The sequence below is a fragment of the Haliotis rubra genome, unplaced genomic scaffold (assembly GCF_003918875.1).
Source record: "Haliotis rubra isolate DU_JTF1 unplaced genomic scaffold, ASM391887v1 Scf1036, whole genome shotgun sequence".
NCBI classification, from domain to species: Eukaryota; Metazoa; Mollusca; class Gastropoda; order Lepetellida; family Haliotidae; genus Haliotis; species Haliotis rubra.
In genome coordinates this window covers 42,646-61,995 of record NW_025764933.1, presented here as the reverse complement: position 1 = coordinate 61,995, position 19,350 = coordinate 42,646, and the positions used below count along the sequence as shown (strand labels likewise).

Below are 19,350 nucleotides of genomic sequence, written 5' to 3'. Positions count from 1 at the left end.
TTCTTGTATTATATTACCTTTACATTTGCAAAACCGCCTCCGTGGTGTGGTGGTTAGAGCGTCCGCCCGGAGAGCGGAAGGTCGCGGGTTCGATCCCCGACCGCGTCATACCAAAAGACGTTAAAATATGGTACTTGTTGGTCCCTGCCTGGCGCTCGGCATTAATGGGTATAACAAGGACTGGTCGGCTCGGAGTCAGTATAATGTGTCTGAGTGGGGTATTCATGCTTCACTGCGGCATGGTATCTCGGTGGGCTAGCACTATAAAACCAGCTTCAGTCTGGGCTAGTACAAGCAGCCGCACATACACATACACGCATGCACGTGGTCATATGAGCGAAATATTCTCAAGAACGACGTTAAACCCAATTTCACCTCACCTACATTTGCAAAACAATTCATTACTGATATAGTTATACCTTTGTATTGTTTTGTGAACTTAGTTAATATTGGAAACTATTTGTTAATTACAGCACATATCTTGTTGGTTTTCATCTCGTTATTCTACTGACCGATTCCTGGTAAACTATACAGTGTCACCTTGGCAACTAACATGCAACAGTATGCCATTGCCTGACAGTTTAGAGGAATGGATGGCGTCAACAGGTACATGTCGACAGGAGTGAGTGAATTTAGTTTTATCATCCAAAACTGTGTTCCACAGGAGATATTGCTTGTGTGAGATCATACGATATCTCCTAGGAAATATCGTTTTGAAAGTAGATTTTGCACAATGCCCTGACAATGCTCTGACGTCATGAACTTGATGACGTCACAATGCTATGACATCGCTGCACTGCGAGTCTAATGGTAGTACAGTTTTCAGAAATGTACATTTTTCATTTAAATCTAATGAAGAGTGATTTTTTATGATAACTAGAATCTCATCCTCGTGTCTACCGATATCAAATATATCAATACTCGTTGATAAAAGTAAAAATATCCTCGGCAAGCCTCGGATATTTGTAACTTTTATCAACGAGTGCTGATATATTTGATATCAGTTGACACTTGGGTGAGATTCTCGATTTACGCCACTTTTAGCAATATTCCAGCAATATCAGGGCGTGTGACACCAGAAATAGGCTTCACACATTGTACCAGTGTAGGGAGTCGAACCCGGGTCTTCGGCGTGACGAGCGAATGCTCGAACCACTAGGCTACCCCACCGCCCCTTGCCGGTAAGAAAGGCGAAAAAGAACGTGCATGTGACTAAAATAGGAACACAGCAACGATACAAGTCTCTAATTCATTCTGCTATGACCCATCCCGCGTTGAGAAACATTTCTGTACATTCCATCGTGACTCCACCCGCGTGGATTCATGTGTCGGATTGTTCCAAACAACATAGCTTTCTTTAGAAACACACAATACCAACATACAATAAGATTAAAAATATATACAGGCTTGTCACACCCAGCTCGGAGACTCTCCTATCACGACTTCCTCGTCTTAAAGCTCTTCTCTCAAAACACTGGGGTGTAAAGATTCCGTCATCCCGCCAACCTATTGTCCGCCATCTTGCTACATGCCGTGTGAACAGAGCGGAAGCAGGGAGACATGTTGAGCCTAGTGCCGGGTAAATAAAAAGTTGGGTGGGTCTTTAGACGGAATGTGATTCTCGCCACACTGCATCAGGCGCTGGAAATAGTTCCAGCATGAGACGGGTCTGTGGGTATAAGAGACGTGAAGCTTAATCATGTGTACTGTGATATGACAGAATCTTTCATTATCAAGGTAAGGGTGATGCAGTATGAGTTTATCTTAAAACATTAACACTTGTCTGTCATAGTAATATAGCAATACATTATTAAACTTCTTTGTAAAGTTTCTGTATTGAAGTATACGTTTAAACTGTTCTGAAAAGTGGAAATATTTGGCTATTTCCACTTTCACAAATATTTGAGGTATTTAACTGCATGTTAGATATATGGTGGAGGTAAAACCTGAGCAACATTTTATCTCAGGCGTTCAAAACCCGATTGAAATCAGCTAGCACCTGCTGACATATCTAGAAATGCTATTAATCTTACGCCAAGCTTCCGTGCACTTACACTCATACTTTATCCATATTAACTAGTGCTGTACAAACAGTGTGTACAAATCTTTAAATACGTTGGTTGCTTTTCTCATTCGTGTAATTAGACATATGTGAATTAAATATGATATTTATGACCTATTTATCTATAGCAAAGTACCAGGAATAGCTGGTATCAATATAAGTGTTGATCGCCAAAGGGATGATAGTTTGCTCGACGTTTTGAGTGTTACTTGTCTCGGATAAAACGAGAATTCCTTCAATTTCTCTAAATCTTCAATCTGGTTCGCTAACCCCATAACGTTATGAGTTACTTGTAAGTTAGCTGATTCTGAATTGAGTGTCTCCTCATTATCACGGACCCTGCTTATCCAGCAGCCCCTAATGATTCGATAATAAAAAGAAACGCTACCTAATTTATTTCCTAACTTGTTGTTTCTTTGTTGTTTTTCAGATGTATCTATATGTTGTGGTTGTCTTGGGTTTCTTGCCGAGTGCACAGCCGCAGAGTAAGTAGTGCCATAACATAGGGAAATAATTCATCTATGTAGATATGTCAAGTTTTTCCATATGTAATACTGCTGTCTTTGACTAGGGCTTGAGTGGTTCGGTGGTTCCGTGGAATTCTTACCTTAAACTCTACCGTTGGTCATTGGTCACAAGCTCCTCGGTCGATGACGGTCACGAAGGATGGGGTCGTAACATTGATCAAATGCTAAATTATTTTCCCAGTAGACTAAACGTGTCTCGACATTTTTTAAAGTTTATTTTTGTTAATGTTTGCTTGAATATTGATTAGATATTTTATACCTACTTCCGTGTTGATAAATACATACAGACAGCGATACTGATTATGAACATGTCATTGAGCAAATATGCAGGTAATTGTTGAGTCAATTTGGAGTAATTGACTTGAGTAGCGGCATCGCCGCATAGTAGTTTTGCAGCTATTCGCGGCAGTGTTCTATATTGTTTGAATTCAGCATACTCATCATCATGATTGTCGTCGTTGTCGTATTCACCATCATCATGATTGTCGTCGTTGTCGTATTCACCATCATCATCATGATTGTCGTCGTTGTCGTATTCACCATCATCATCATTGTCGTCGTTGTCGTATTCACCATCATCATCATTGTCGTCGTTGTCGTATTCACCATCATCATGATTGTCGTCGTTGTCGTATTCACCATCATCATCATTGTCGTCGTTGTCGTATTCACCATCATCATCATTGTCGTCGTTGTCGTATTGCCATCGTTGCCGTCGTTGTCGTATTCACCATCATCATGATTGTCGTCGTTGTCGTATTCACCATCATCATGATTGCCGTCGTTGTCGTATTCACCATCATCATGATTGTCGTCGTTGTCGTATTCACCATCATCATCATTGTCGTCGTTGTCGTATTCACCATCATCATGATTGCCGTCGTTGTCGTATTCACCATCATCATCATTGTCGTCGTTGTCGTATTCACCATCATCATCATTGTCGTCGTTGTCGTATTCACCATCATCATCATTGTCGTCGTTGTCGTATTCACCATCATAATCATTAATAAGTATCATCATTTAAAATATACATATCAATAATTCAGCTTATATTGATGGCGTAGGCATAGCCTAGTGGTTAAAGCGTTCGCTCGTCACACCGAAGACCCGGGTTCGATTTCCTACATGGCTACTGGGTGTGAAACCCATTTCTGGTGTCCCCGCCGTGATATTGCTGGAATATTGCAAAAGCGGCGTAAAACCAACCTCACTTGCTCTTATATTCCTGCCAAATTTTCCGTATTCAAAACAATGCATGAATTCAGTTCCATGACGTCAGCAGATTAGAAAAGTAATCAAGCACTAATCACTATATCAAGCAATACATAAAGGCTATATTTCCCCACTCAGGAGTGACTGAGTTAGTTTTACGCCGCAGTCAGCAATATTCCAGCTATATGGCGGCGGTCTGTAAATAATCGAGTTTGGACCAGACAATCCAGTGATCAACAGCATGAACATCGATCTGCGCAATTGGGAACCGATGACATGTGTCATGCTACTCTGACCACCCGATCCCGTTAGTCGCCTCTTACGACAAGCATGGGTTGCTGAAGATGAATATTCTAATCCGGACCTTCACTGGTACCACTCAGGATGATACTGACCTATATTACGTGATGCAAAAAGGCACTGTTGACCAATCAAATCTATCCATACAGATACGACAATAACATATTGTTTGTATACGTGTCACGTTTATCATCTGATCTGGTGATAAGAAGAATTCTAGATACCAATGTCAACAACCTCTCGGCAGTATTTCTGCCGGGTCTTGACGATCGTGCCGCCAACAATACACCATGCTGTAGTACGTCTTTCCGCAGTAGGCCCTATTCCCTGAACAAACACCGCCAGCCGTGTGTACCCCCCTCTAGCCTAGTCGTGGGGGGAGGCGATGGGGTATGCCACCCTCACACACAATAGCAGCTACCTCTATCTAAATTCCCTTGCTGTAATAGTTAAATGGTGATAAATTGCTACCTGTAGGAAATACCTGAAAAGACACTTAATTGCAAATTTGCGGATATACAAAAAGTGCTTTCAATTACGTGCTTTCCAAAGTGACGGTTTTTCGTCAGTCTTGTGAGATAAGTGTATGACACGAGTCACGTGGCTTTACAAGCAATTAAAAACTGCATCGTTGTTTGAGTATCTCGGAGTGATATAGAGGCTATTTACTGCGAGTCATTAAGCGTTCATTCACTTCCGTTTTACAGGTAAATTGTCAACCATTTCAGCTTATCTGTACTTTCTAGAAAATGTCAAATAAAAATATCCCTCGGTTCGTCTACCAAAATGGTGGCGGTCTGTAAGTAATTGAATCTGGATCAGACAATCCAGTGACCAAAATGAATCGATCACACGCCGAGGTAGATATCTTTTTGAACAAATATATGTCAGGGTAGAGACTGCGATCTGGTAGAATCGGAGATTCTACCAGTAGAGATTGCGATCGGAGTCTCTACTGGTAGAGACTACGATTATATGGAATAACCTATGCAAGCAAGTGCAAGCTTGTTTTCCTATTATTTGCCAGTTATAACTGAACTTATTTAGTGTTATCTTGTTAACTTTATTTGTTAAGTCTGTTTTCGAGTAAGGTATTTTGTTTTGGTTTTTTGAGTGGAGTCCAAATTTGGCAGCTTGGTCTCATGATGTAAATACAGTGTTACAAACCATTTTTATTTTGTATTTTGATATTGTTTACAGTGAGGTGTTAAATGTTTGTTATCAAAGTCTCAGTTAAAAGTAGGAACTTCATTCAGATGTATTTCAAAACTTATTATCAGTAATTGTTATAAAACCACTGCTTTCCAAAGAGGTGGGGAAATGACCAGGTGGGGATATGGCAGATGGGGTAATGACCAGGTGGGGATATGGCAGATGGGGTAATGACCTGGTGGGGAATTGCCCTACACCTATCCTCCCAAAATGCCGACATGCCAAGACACCTATAGCTTATAACAACAAACCAATTCTGTATTTCCTGGAGCAGTGTTACAATAGTGTTACCCACCGATCACAGTAGAAAACTGACTCAGTTTGTAGTGCGATGACTATGGTTGTATGACGTTAAGAAGTCCGGCCATATGAAAGATTCTGGCATACAATCTTCAAGATAGGTATCAATAACACAATGCCAATATCTGGTGTAACCTCCGCCAACTGCAATAGCACCCCAACCCTCATGGACTATATCAGACGTTGAATTTGACGTTGAGGTATTGCGTTCCATTCATATAAGAGTGAGTGAGTTGGGCTTTACGCCGCTTTTAGCAATATTCCAGCAATATCACCGCAGCAATACGGCAAGATTTTGTACTGGAATCGAACTCTCTTTCTTGTTCGAATGCGGCAAGATAATGTACTGGAATATCTCTCTTTCTTATTCTGCGACCCACGACCAAGACCGTCATTCTAGGGACGACCACCGTCTATAGGACGACCACGTCACCCATTGTATAAATAGAAAAGTCTGAAAAGTATTTCCAAAATTCATGGTTTAATAATTTGTGACGTATTTATTACTGATGAGGCTGTTTATTCAGCTGACAAAGACCCTTTTACACATACACGTTCTGTGTTTATTTCAGCGGAGGCCATTTATCACGGATGTACACACAACAGTCAATGCCCTGACAACGCCAGTTGTTTACCTTATGGTTGCCGTGGTTACGTCTGTCTGTGTCACATGGGGTACGTTGTGTCACGTACCAGGTTTTCGTGCCTCACAGGTAAGACATGTACACAGAGCCTTACACGTGCCTAACAGGTAGGTAAGACATGTACACAGAGCCCTTACACTTGCCTTGCAGGTAAGACATGTACACAGAGACCTTACACTTGCCTTGCAGGTAAGACATGCATTGACAGAGAATTACAAGTGCCCACAGGTAAGACATGTATTGACAGAGAATTACACATGCCTCACAGGTAAGACATGTATTCACAGAGCCTTTACACGTGCCTCACAAGACGTGTACACAGAGCCTTACATATGCCTCATAGGTAAGACATGTATTGACAGAGCCTCACACGTGCCTCACAGGTAAGACATGTACCCAGAGCCTTACACGTGCCTCACAGGTAAGACATGTACACAGAGCCTTACACTTGCCTCACAGGTAAGACATGTACACAGAGCCTTACACGTGCCTCACAGGTAAGACATGTACACTGAGCCTTACACGTGCCTCACAGGTAAGACATGTACACAGAGCCTTACACTTGCCTCACAGATAGGTAAGACATGTACACAGAGCCTTACACTTGCCTCACAGGTAGGCAAGACATGTACACAGAGCCTTACACGTGCCTCACAGATAGGTAAGACATGTACACAGAGCCTTACACTTGCCTCACAGGTAAGGCATGTACACAGGGCCGTACACGTGCCTCACAAGTAGGTAAGACATGTACACAGAGCCTTACACGTGCCTAACAGGTAAGACATGTACACAGAGCCTTACACGTGCCTCACAGGTAGGCAAGACATGTAGACAGAGCCCTTACATGTGCCTCACAGGTAGGCAAGACATGTATACAGAGCCTTACACGTGCCTAACAGGTAAGACATGTACACAGAGCCTTACACGTGCCTCACAGGTAAGACATGTACACAGAGCCTTACACGTGCCTCACAGGTAAGACATGTACACAGAGCCTTTACACGTGCCTAACAGGTAAGACATGTACACAGAGCCCTTACATGTGCCTTACAGGTAAGACATGTACACAGAGCCTTACACGTGCCTCACAGGTAAGACATGTATTGACAGACCCTTTACACGTGCATGGTATAACCGTTTACACAACAAAGTACTTCACTTAACCTTGGTTGTGGAGAGGATTTGACGATTTACTTTTTAAAGACCTAATCAAATAATGATAATATTTTATATTGTTATTCTCTGACATAATACCGGGGGATACTCTATTCGACAATGAAATTGCTATGGATCAGTTCTACTTGTTTTTTGCAAAACAGTTATTTGTTAAATACTTTGCGCTGTGTAGAGTCGCGTTCCATAGAATCCAATAATCCCGGGGTCAAATATAAAAGTGGTGAAAACGTTTAACTTAACTCCGTTACAACACACTGTTATTGTAGATCGATGTTCATGCTGTTGATCACTGGATTGTCTAGTCCAGACCCAGCTATTTACACACCGCCCCCATATAGCCGGAATATTGCTGAGTGTAGCGTGAATCAAGCAAAGAAATCAAACTGTTATTTCACTTTCAGCGGGCAACGTGAGTGACACGTGCGACAGCACTGTGAAATGTCTTGGCGGGGTGTACGCCTCATGTGTCAGTGGACGATGTGAGTGCTTGTCGATTGCACGAGTAACAGAAATGAACACCTGTGTGGCAGCACGGAGTGCAAGGGTCGCCGGGGCCACGTGCTCTCCGTCGGACACGTGCCCCACGCACGCCTCGTGCACCGGGGGCACCTGTCAGTGCGATGCAGGTTATCGCCAGAGAAGCAGCGAGGAATACTGGGTGAATCCGGAAAGCAGAGAGGAATGCGTTGAGCTGGACTATTCCTTGAGTGAGTAAAATGTTTAGTCAAGTCAGCAATATTTCAGCCACATTGGCTATTCCTTTGTGAGGCAATAATTATGTTTTACAGTTACTTAAAATAACGATTTCTTCTCATGGAAAAGGTAATTGATGGTGTGTCTTTTGCAAGTTTGTTTCTTGGCTGACCATGCAGCACAAACTCAACATGGTTTTAAATATAATTAAGTGCGATGTTCAGTTATATGTTTTCTTAAACTGGTGTACAGATGTCTAACTTCAATTTCAGAGTCTTGCAATGGTGTGCCGTTATCTACAACAACGTCTACACCTACAACATCTACTCCTGCAACTACCACAACAACCACAACTACTCCATCTACCACAACTACAACACCCACGACTACCACAACTACCACAACACCACAACAACAACACCTACTACGACGACACCACCTACAACAACTACCACACCTACAACGACAACTACTACTACGACAACGACAACACCGTCAGTTACAACCCAAAGTTCTCCTACAACCACCACTACAACTACGATGAAGCCAACCTCGACATCTGCCACTGGTAATACGCGTAAAACCTCTCTCACCTTATTGGGTTCCGCGACGGGATAGATTACCCGCGCTGGAATCTATGAAAGTTGCTTTGTATTCTACAATACTATGTCCTTATAACCACAGCCAATAAATGCACAGGGCGGTGAGGTAGCCTTGCGGTCAAGGCGTTCTTTTGTTTCGGATTCGATTCCCCATATGGGTAAAATGTGTGAAGCCCATTCCTGGTGTCCACTGCCGTGATATTGCCGGAATATTGCTGAAAGCGGCGTAAAACCATACTCACTCGCTCACTACAGCAGCATCAACGACCACCTACAACATGCTTGTCACAAGAAATTGACGTGTGAGTGAGTGAGTTTGGTTTTACGCCGCTTTTAGCAATATTTCAGCAACAACACGGCGGGGACACCAGAAATGGGCTTCACACATTGTACCCATGTGGGGAATCGAACCCGGGTCATCGGCGTGATGAGCCAACGCTTTAGCCACTAGGCTACCCCACCGCCCCCAATTGACGTATGATTATACTGTGGGTATAATATACAACCAGTCTCTGGTCCTGCTGTTAACACTGGTTGGTCTGGCCGTGGTTCGGTAAAATGTACAACCAGTCTCTGGTCCTGCTGTTAACACTGGTTGGTCTGGCCGTGGTTCGGTATGATGTACAACCAGTCTCTGGTCCTGCTGTTAACACTGGTTGGTCTGGCCGTGGTTCAGTCTCTGGTCCTGCCGTTAACACTGGTTGGTCTGGCCGTGGTTCGGTAAAATGTACAACCAGTCTCTGGTCCTGCCGTTAACACTGGTTGGTCTGGCCGTGGTTCGGTAAAATGTACAACCAGTCTCTGGTCCTGCCGTTAACACTGGTTGGTCTGGCCGTGGTTCGGTAAAATGTACAACCAGTCTCTGGTCCTGCCGTTAACACTGGTTGGTCTGGCCGTGGTTGGGTAAAATGTACAACCAGTCTCTGGTCCTGCTGTTAACACTGGTTGGTCTGGCCGTGGTTCGGTAAAATGTACAACCAGTCTCTGGTCCTGCCGTTAACACTGGTTGGTTGGTCTGGCCGTGGTTCGGTGGTTCGGTAAAATGTACAACCAGTCTCTGGTCCTGCCGTTAACACTGGTTGGTCTGGCCGTGGTTCGGTAAAATGTACAACCAGTCTCTGGTCCTGCCGTTAACACTGGTTGGTCTGGCCGTGGTTCGGTAAAATGTACAACCAGTCTCTGGTCCTGCTGTTAACACTGGTTGGTCTGGCCGTGGTTCGGTCCTGCCGTTAAATGTACAACCAGTCTCTGGTCTGCACGTTAACACTGGTTGGTCTGGCCGTGGTTGGGTAAAATGTACAACCAGTCTCTGGTCCTGCTGTTAACACTGGTTGGTCTGGCCGTGGTTCGGTAAAATGTACAACCAGTCTCTGGTCCTGCCGTTAACACTGGTTGGTCTGGCCGTGGTTCGGTAAAATGTACAACCAGTCTCTGGTCCTGCCGTTAACACTGGTTGGTCTGGCCGTGGTTCGGTAAAATGTACAACCAGTCTCTGGTCCTGCTGTTAACACTGGTTGGTCTGGCCGTGGTTCAGTCTCTGGTCCTGCCGTTAACACTGGTTGGTCTGGCCGTGGTTGGGTAAAATGTACAACCAGTCTCTGGTCCTGCCGTTAACACTGGTTGGTCTGGCCGTGGTTGGGTAAAATGTACAACCAGTCTCTGGTCCTGCCGTTAACACTGGTTGGTCTGGCCGTGGTCAAGTCTCTGGTCCTGCCGTTAACACTGGTTGGTCTGGCCGTGGTTGGGTAAAATGTACAACCAGTCTCTGGTCCTGCCGTTAACACTGGTTGGTCTGGCCGTGGTTCGGTAAAATGTACAACCAGTCTCTGGTCCTGCCGTTAACACTGGTTGGTCTGGCCGTGGTTCGGTTTAATGTACAACCAGTCTCTGGTCCTGCCGTTAACACTGGTTGGTCTGGCCGTGGTTCGGTAAAATGTACAACCAGTCTCTGGTCCTGCCGTTAACACTGGTTGGTCTGGCCGTGGTTCGGTAAAATGTACAACCAGTCTCTGGTCCTGCCGTTAACACTGGTTGGTCTGGCCGTGGTTCGGTAAAATGTACAACCAGTCTCTGGTCCTGCCGTTAACACTGGTTGGTCTGGCCGTGGTTCGGTAAAATGTACAACCAGTCTCTGGTCCTGCCGTTAACACTGGTTGGTCTGGCCGTGGTTCGGTAAAATGTACAACCAGTCTCTGGTCCTGCCGTTAACACTGGTTGGTCTGGCCGTGGTTCGGTAAAATGTACAACCAGTCTCTGGTCCTGCCGTTAACACTGGTTGGTCTGGCCGTGGTTCGGTAAAATGTACAACCAGTCTCTGGTCCTGCCGTTAACACTGGTTGGTCTGGCCGTGGTTCGGTAAAATGTACAACCAGTCTCTGGTCCTGCCGTTAACACTGGTTGGTCTGGCCGTGGTTCGGTAAAATCTCTGGTCCTGCCGTTACAACCAGTGGTCTCTGGTCCCAGTCTCTGCCGTTAACACTGGTTGGTCTGGCCGTGGTTCGTTCAGTGTACAACCAGTCTCTGGTCCTGCCGTTAACACTGGTTGGTCTGGCCGTGGTTCGGTCAAATGTACAACCAGTCTCTGGTCCTGCCGTTAACACTGGTTGGTCTGGCCGTGGTTCGGTAAAATGTACAACCAGTCTCTGGTCCTGCCGTTAACACTGGTTGGTCTGGCCGTGGTTGGGTAAAATGTACAACCAGTCTCTGGTCCTGCCGTTAACACTGGTTGGTCTGGCCGTGGTTCGGTAAAATGTACAACCAGTCTCTGGTCCTGCCGTTAACACTGGTTGGTCTGGCCGTGGTTCGGTAAAATGTACAACCAGTCTCTGGTCCTGCCGTTAACAACACTGGTTGGTCTGGCCGTGGTTCGGTAAAATGTACAACCAGTCTCTGGTCCTGCCGTTAACACTGGTCTCTGGTCCTGGCCGTTGGTCTGGCCGTGGTTCGGTCAAATGTACAACCAGTCTCTGGTCCTGCCGTTAACACTGGTTGGTCTGGCCGTGGTTCGGTAAAATGTACAACCAGTCTCTGGTCCTGCTGTTAACACTGGTTGGTCTGGCCGTGGTTCGGTAAAATGTACAACCAGTCTCTGGTCCTGCCGTTAACACTGGTTGGTCTGGCCGTGGTTCGGTCAAATGTACAACCAGTCTCTGGTCCTGCTGTTAACACTGGTTGGTCTGGTTCGGTCAAATGTACAACCAGTCTCTGGTCCTGCCGTTAACACTTGTTGGCCTGGCCGTGGTTCGGTAAAATGTACAACCAGTCTCTGGTCCTGGTTGGTCTGGCCGTGGTTCGGTAAAATGTACAACCAGTCTCTGGTCCTGCCGTTAACACTTGTTGGTCTGGCCGTGGTTCGGTAAAATGTACAACCAGTCTCTGGTCCTGCCGTTAACACTGGTTGGTCTGGCCGTGGTTCGGTAAAATGTACAACCAGTCTCTGCCGTCCTGCTGTTAACACTGGTTGGTCTGGCCGTGGTTCGGTAAAATGTACAACCAGTCTCTGGTCCTGCCGTTAACACTGGTTGGTCTGGCCGTGGTTCGGTAAAATGTACAACCAGTCTCTGGTCCTGCCGTTAACACTGGTTGGTCTGGCCGTGGTTCGGTAAAATGTACAACCAGTCTCTGGTCCTGCTGTTAACACTGGTTGGTCTGGCCGTGGTTCGGTTTAATGTACAACCAGTCTCTGGTCCTGCCGTTAACACTGGTTGGTCTGGCCGTGGTTCGGTATGATGTACAACCAGTCTCTGGTCCTGCCGTTAACACTGGTTGGTCTGGCCGTGGTTCGACAAGTTTACATTGATTCATTGTTGCGTTTGAGTGCTTTTTATTTTTAAAAATGCCATCCTCCATCTTAATTCGTAAATATAATGTTTGCACCTTAAATACTGCGAGCATAGCCCCGTAGACCCAACGTATTTCTATGTCTTCAATTCCTTGTGTTACAGTCAAGCCAATACTGGACACGTGCACATCCCCCAGTGAGTGTCCAGACAACGCCAGCTGCCGACCTAATGGGTGTCGAGGGGTAACCTGTCTTTGTAACGTAGGGTACGTCCCTGCTCCGGATCTAACCATCTGCTTGAAAGGTGAGTCAATTATTAGAGGTATTCGAACGTGCGCCAACATTTATATTGACGCTGATAATGAGATTCATTTTGCATTGCATAACAGTTATTATTATTGAGGATGATACGATAGTCTGGTGCATTGTGTGTTTTCATGCAATGATGCTATACACGGTGTGCTATGCTCGCGGTATGTAAGGTGCAAACAGTTCATGTGCAATGGTATATTTGCTTATGTATCGATACAAAAAGATACACTTGCTGAAATCCTGTAATTTGTCAGCCAGGTATAACGGTTTTATTCCTTTTAAAAGTCTATTCTGAGATTGCATATATGCATATACATTATGCGGTGAGGTGAGGTGAAATTGGGTTTAACGTCGTGCTTGAGAATATTTCGCTCATATGACGACGTGAATGCGTGTGTATGTGTATGTGCGGCTGCTTGTACTAGCCCAGACTGAAGCTGGTTTTATAGTGCTAGCCCACTGAGATACCATGCCGCAGTGAAGCATGAATACCCCACTCAGACACATTATACTGACTCCGAGCCGACCAGTCCTTGTTGTACCCATTAATGCCGAGCGCCAGGCAGGGACCAACAAGTACCATATTTTAACGTCTTTTGGTATGAAGCGGTCGGGGATCTAACCCGCGACCTTCCGCTCTCCGTGCGGACGCTCTAACCACTACACCACGGAGGCGGTCCATACATTATGCAATATCAACGTCTTCTTGTTTAGTGAGCCCAGTGGTTAAAGCGTTCGCTCGTCACGCCGAAGACCCGGGTTCGATTTCCCACATGGGTACAATGTGTGAAACCCATTTCTGGTGTCCCCCGCCGTGATATTGCTGGAATATTGCTAAAGCCCAACTCTTCTTGTTCTCTAACGATTGCCTTTCATATTGTGGAAACCTCCCAATAAATTATAACCTTTCGCTTCAGCTTCCAACATCAGCGACGTCTGCGACGTCAACTCTAAATGTCTCAGCCCCTTCGCCTACTGCAGCAACGGCGTCTGTGACTGCATCAGCTTCTTCAGAAAGACGACGTTGAACACATGCTCGCAGATGGGGACCAAGGTCATCAGTGAGGACTGTAGTCCAGGAATTGACGACTGTGGGCTGTTCGCGGAATGTCGGGACCGGAAGTGCGTGTGCGAAAGTGGCTACCGGGAGAAAAAAAACGAGGAATTCTGGGCTGAACCTGACAGTGTCGTTGAGTGTGTTCAAGAGACGTTTTCGCTAGGTGAGGATGGTGTTTCTGGTGAATTTCTGTTAGTGCAGTCTTATTTGTCAGAGGTCTTATCCTGTCAGAGCAAAAGGTTTACTCATATAGTCTGACGTGACGTCGTCATTATTTGATAAATGCAATTGTGATGACGTCATAACGTGATGTCACGTGGTACTGCGCACAGGTCATAGATCAGGTGATGTGAAGCAACACTTGCAGTATGGAGTAGTTGAATGGGTGACCTTGAAGGGTATCTCAGCTGAATGTTTCAAGGGCTTCGCTCCTGCCTTGTCAAGAAACACATGTTGTACATTAGTGTCTCCTTGGGCAAGTTAACATGTCCGAAATATACGTGGTCTCTTTTCACCCAGCAGTATGTGGGTACCCGGTAGGATGCGATGATAGTGTTGAGCCTTGAGTCCTGCATGTTAAAGCATCCTTCAAATGCAATCTTAATCTCATGTGTGATGGTCATTTATTCGTCACTTGACACTGTTCGCGCATCATATTTCCTTACTAACGATACGAAGGCGGTCTACACAGATCAACCACAAATATTTCACCTTCACCGCTTGTAAACTGATAAATTCGCCCATAGTTGACATATTACTCCCAGAAAGTGTAGGGCCCGTAAGTAGGTCACGCACTTCGCGAGACCTCAGTACTTCCGGTGACAAACACCGTTTCATACCTTTTCGAATGGTCTCATGGCTGTCAATTGAAGGTAAGGAACTGATAATCTTTGCAGGAATAGCAAATTTCCCATCTAACCATCCCAACTATTACGACAGCCAAGCATGAATGTCCGGTCTAGTAAAGTCATATTTGGCGGTCGCGCAGTTTGGAACTAGAACTGTCATCGGAAATCTTGTACCGGAAGTAAGCTGGGCCCCGTCTGGGATATCGTCAGTGGGTGAGCGCAAAGGGGAGACGGGAACCAGCTTAGTACCTGAAGTAGCGCCTAGCGAGACTTACAGGCCCTATTACAAGATACCTCACGCTGAATGAATAGCTTCTCTCTATTCTGACTCTTAGAATATTTTTTCTCACAAGACGAAAGATGGTATATTTGACCACCGAATCAGACCAAACTGATACACCTTTGTATCTTTCAGATTCATGCGGTGATGAAACAAAGCCACAGACCACAACCATTACCTCTTTGACCACTACCACCACTACAGCAACGACTACCTCCACGACAACCTCTACCTCCACGACAACCTCTACAACACCACCAACAACAACGACGACCCCAACAACGTCCACTTCTACAACAACGACCCCATCAACGTCTACTTCTACGACAACGACCACATCTACGACAATTTCAACGACGACTTCATCAACGTCCACTTCTACGACAACGACCCCATCTACGACAATTTCAACGACAACGACACCAACCCCATCTACGACAATTTCAACGACAACGACTTCATCAACGTCTACCTCTACGACAACGACCCCATCTGCGACAATTTCAACGACAACGACACCATCAACGTCCACTTCTACGACAACGACCCCATCTACGACAAATTCTACGACAACGACTTCATCAACGACGACTTCCACAACAACGACTTCATCAACGACCACCACTACACCAACCCCACCAACTGCTGCAGAAACATCAGCAATCACTTCAACTTCCACACCACCAACCACGGTCACTACTCCGATCACACTTACCTATCCATCGTCAACCACCGCTTCAACAACCACCGTGGGTTCCACGACCACAACAGCATCAATTCCCGCAACATCCACAGTTCAAACGACTTCGTCTGAAACCGGAACTGCAACGACAACTGCTCTGCCGACAATACCAACAACGGCTAGAACATCTACATCCCTAAACAGTCAACAAACGTCGACATTAAGGACATCTGCTCCACCTTCAACCACATATACAACATCCCCAAAATCAACATCTTACACTCAGACGACAACCACATACACACCATCAACCCAACAATCAACAGCGTATACTCAGACGTCAACGTCAACTACACCATCGACAAAATCTTCAACAATGCCTGAAGCTTCAAAGCCATCTACTGCAGATGCAGTAACGTCATCGTCATTGGGGTTCTCTCCAGATGACAATGTGTTCCTGCTGCTTGTCTCTTCACACTCCCTGTATCGAGGTTTAGCCTTACAGTTCCTTATAGAATGTGTTCCTGCTGCTTGTCTCGTCACACTCCCTGTATCGAGGTTTAGCCTTACAGTTCCTTATAGAATGTGTTCCTGCTGCTTGTCTCGTCATCGAGGTTTAGCACAGTTCCTTATAGAATGTGTTCCTGTATCGAGGTTTAGCCTTACAGTTCCTTATAGAATGTGTTCCTGCTGCTTGTCTCGTCACACTCCCTGTATCGAGGTTTAGCCTTACAGTTCCTTATAGAATGTGTTCCTGCTGCTTGTCTCTTCACACTCCCTGTATCGAGGTTTAGCCTTACAGTTCCTTATAGAATGTGTTCCTGCTGCTTGTCTCTTCACACTCCCTGTATCGAGGTTTAGCCTTACAGTTCCTTATAGAATGTGTTCCTGCTGCTTGTCTCGTCACACTCCCTGTATCGAGGTTTAGCCTTACAGTTCCTTATAGAATGTGTTCCTGCTGCTTGTCTCTTCACACTCCCTGTATCGAGGTTTAGCCTTACAGTTCCTTATAGAATGTGTTCCTGCTGCTTGTCTCTGTCACACTCCCTGTATCGAGGTTTAGCCTTACAGTTCCTTATAGAATGTGTTCCTGCTGCTTGTCTGCTTGTCACACACTCCCTGTATCGAGGTTTAGCCTTACAGTTCCTTATAGAATGTGTTCCTGCTGCTTGTCTCTTCACACTCCCTGTATCGAGGTTTTAGCCTTACAGTTCCTTATAGAATGTGTTCCTGCTGCTTGTCTCCGTCACACTCCCTGTATCGAGGTTTAGCCTTACAGTTCCTTATAGAATGTGTTTCCTGCTGCTTGTCTCTGTCACACTCCCTGTATCGAGGTTTAGCCTTACAGTTCCTTATAGAATGTGTTCCTGCTGCTTGTCTCGTCACACTCCCTGTATCGAGGTTTAGCCTTACAGTTCCTTATAGAATGTGTTCCTGCTGCTTGTCTCTTCACACTCCCTGTATCGAGGTTTAGCCTTACAGTTCCTTATAGAATGTGTTCCTGCTGCTTGTCTCGTCACACTCCCTGTATCGAGGTTTAGCCTTACAGTTCCTTATAGAATGTGTTCCTGCTGCTTGTCTCTTCACACTCCCTGTATCGAGGTTTAGCCTTACAGTTCCTTATAGAATGTGTTCCTGCTGCTTGTCTCGTCACACTCCCTGTATCGAGGTTTAGCCTTACAGTTCCTTATAGAATGTGTTTCTGTAACACACAGTTTTACAACACGTTTGTTTTCTTCAGCATTGGACACTGACGCCAGACAAAGTACCCCGGTAGTTCCAGGAGATGAAGATTTTTCAAAAGGTACCGTAACATTTGTATTGTACTTGCACTAACAGTTTTCACAAGCTCTAAGGAACCGTTCATAACTAATGGCTAAGTGTGTGTGTGCGCGTGCGCGTGTGCGTGTGCGTGATATGATGATGATCTTTATGGTGAAGCTTAAATGACCAAGTAAAGTTAAGTAAGTGACCCCTCTGCTTATCATGTACATGTCTACAAAAGTGATGACCTTCCCTTAAAATCGCCATCACGAACGGGGCGGAGGGGTAGGTTCACTCACTCACCCACTCGTCATTGAACAGCATCCCAGAATATTGCAAGCGTTTTCATCAAACATTTGATGCTAGGAGGACAGGAACTGGAAATGCATATGTGTAGAACGTTTGTTAAGACATGTTTAAATGGAACATGGAAATATCAACTGCCTCACTTGATATAATCATCTCTCCTACAGTTATCTTTAGAATAATTAATCCTGTGCCTATATTTCTATTTTCACTACCCATCAAGAACCCAGTTTAGAATTCGTCTTCAGTAACCCATGCAGAGGCGACTAACGGGATTGGGTGGTCAGGCTCGTTGACCTGGTTGACACATGTCATCGGTTCCCAATTGTGTAGATCGATGCTCATGCTATTGATCACAGGATTGTCTGGTCCAGACCTGTTTATTTTTCAGACCGCCGCCATATAGCTGGAATATTGCTGAGTTCGGCGTTAAACAGCCAACTATTTTTACACAATGTGATATTTTCGTAGAGTGAGTTTATTCTGTATGAATGTATATATGTTTTACAAACTGTGTGCTTTCTATTTCCAGTGGCTTTAATTGCATCCGTCTGTACAGCTGTTGTTATCCTCGTCGTTGTCATCGTCGTCGTTACCGTCCTGTGTCGAAAACGCTGCCGTTACAAACGGCGTTTGGAAGTGACCAATGACCAGACTGTTCTCAACACCTATTATGACGGACACCGTCGGGAAGACCCCACCAGACCTTGCTACATGGTTGAAACATAGCATCCCAACATGGAAACGGTCAGATTTGCTGGATCTCAGACGACGGTGCAACAGTCGTAATGTTAGATACTTGTACATAAACATACATTTGAAAGACAATGATAAATACACTTCCACTGATTTCCGACGTCGGGGTCCAAGGGCGTTTCAATAGTGTAAGGACAGCCTTCTTCGAGCTGCGTCCCTTGGTGAGGTCCGGGTTCGAATCTCGGTTTATGTCAGCAACATAACTGTGTTCATGGGTCTTCCCATGGTAAACTTGGTGACGTCTTTTGAAGTCTGGAGACGCTTAGTCATGTGATATATCTGAACTGCAACAGCACTATTAATTCCTAGTGTAGGCACTAGTGTCTGTCAGGCATTAGATTTTGCTGGAGACACAGGCTTCCCATCGACACGGACCCGTGAAGATCCGGGATAGAATAGGTCTTCAGCAACCCATTCTTGTCATAAAAGGCGACTGCTTGTCGTAAAAGGCGACAAACGGGATCGGGTGGTCAGGCTCGCTGACTTGGTTGACACATGTCATCGGTTCCCAATTGCGCAGATCGATGCTCATGCTGTTGATCACTGGATTGCCTGGTCAAGACTCGATTATTTACAGACCGCCGCCATATAGCTGGAATATTGCTGAGTGCGGTGTAAAACTCAACTCACTCACTCCCATCGACACGTAGTCGCCTTTACAACACCTCTACAGACACCAGGGCCTCCTTTCACAAAGCAGTACAATGTTAACGAATGGGACTTAAAGGTTAACCTTAGTGCGTCAGAATCACTGGCAGAATACAGGTCGGGAGGAAAGCCCAACTGTAATTTGACGCCTAAGTCATACACTGAATTGTGCGAAACATACT

At 45.4% G+C, this 19,350-nt stretch overlaps 1 protein-coding gene across 1 annotated transcript; it reads left to right on the top strand.

The window, feature by feature from the left end:
• The first annotated feature begins 1,497 nt into the window (after positions 1 to 1,497).
• On the top strand, positions 1,498 to 18,777 carry LOC124273707 (mucin-2-like). Its single transcript, XM_046708992.1, has 10 exons — positions 1,498 to 1,737; positions 2,493 to 2,547; positions 6,189 to 6,329; positions 7,841 to 8,097; positions 8,385 to 8,700; positions 12,679 to 12,819; positions 13,745 to 14,047; positions 15,148 to 16,147; positions 17,436 to 17,498; positions 18,297 to 18,777. Exons 1-9 carry the CDS (start codon positions 1,714 to 1,716, stop codon positions 17,446 to 17,448), a joined length of 2,250 nt encoding a protein of 749 aa, XP_046564948.1. The 5' UTR covers positions 1,498 to 1,713; the 3' UTR covers positions 17,449 to 17,498; positions 18,297 to 18,777.
• Positions 18,778 to 19,350: the final 573 nt, after the last annotated feature.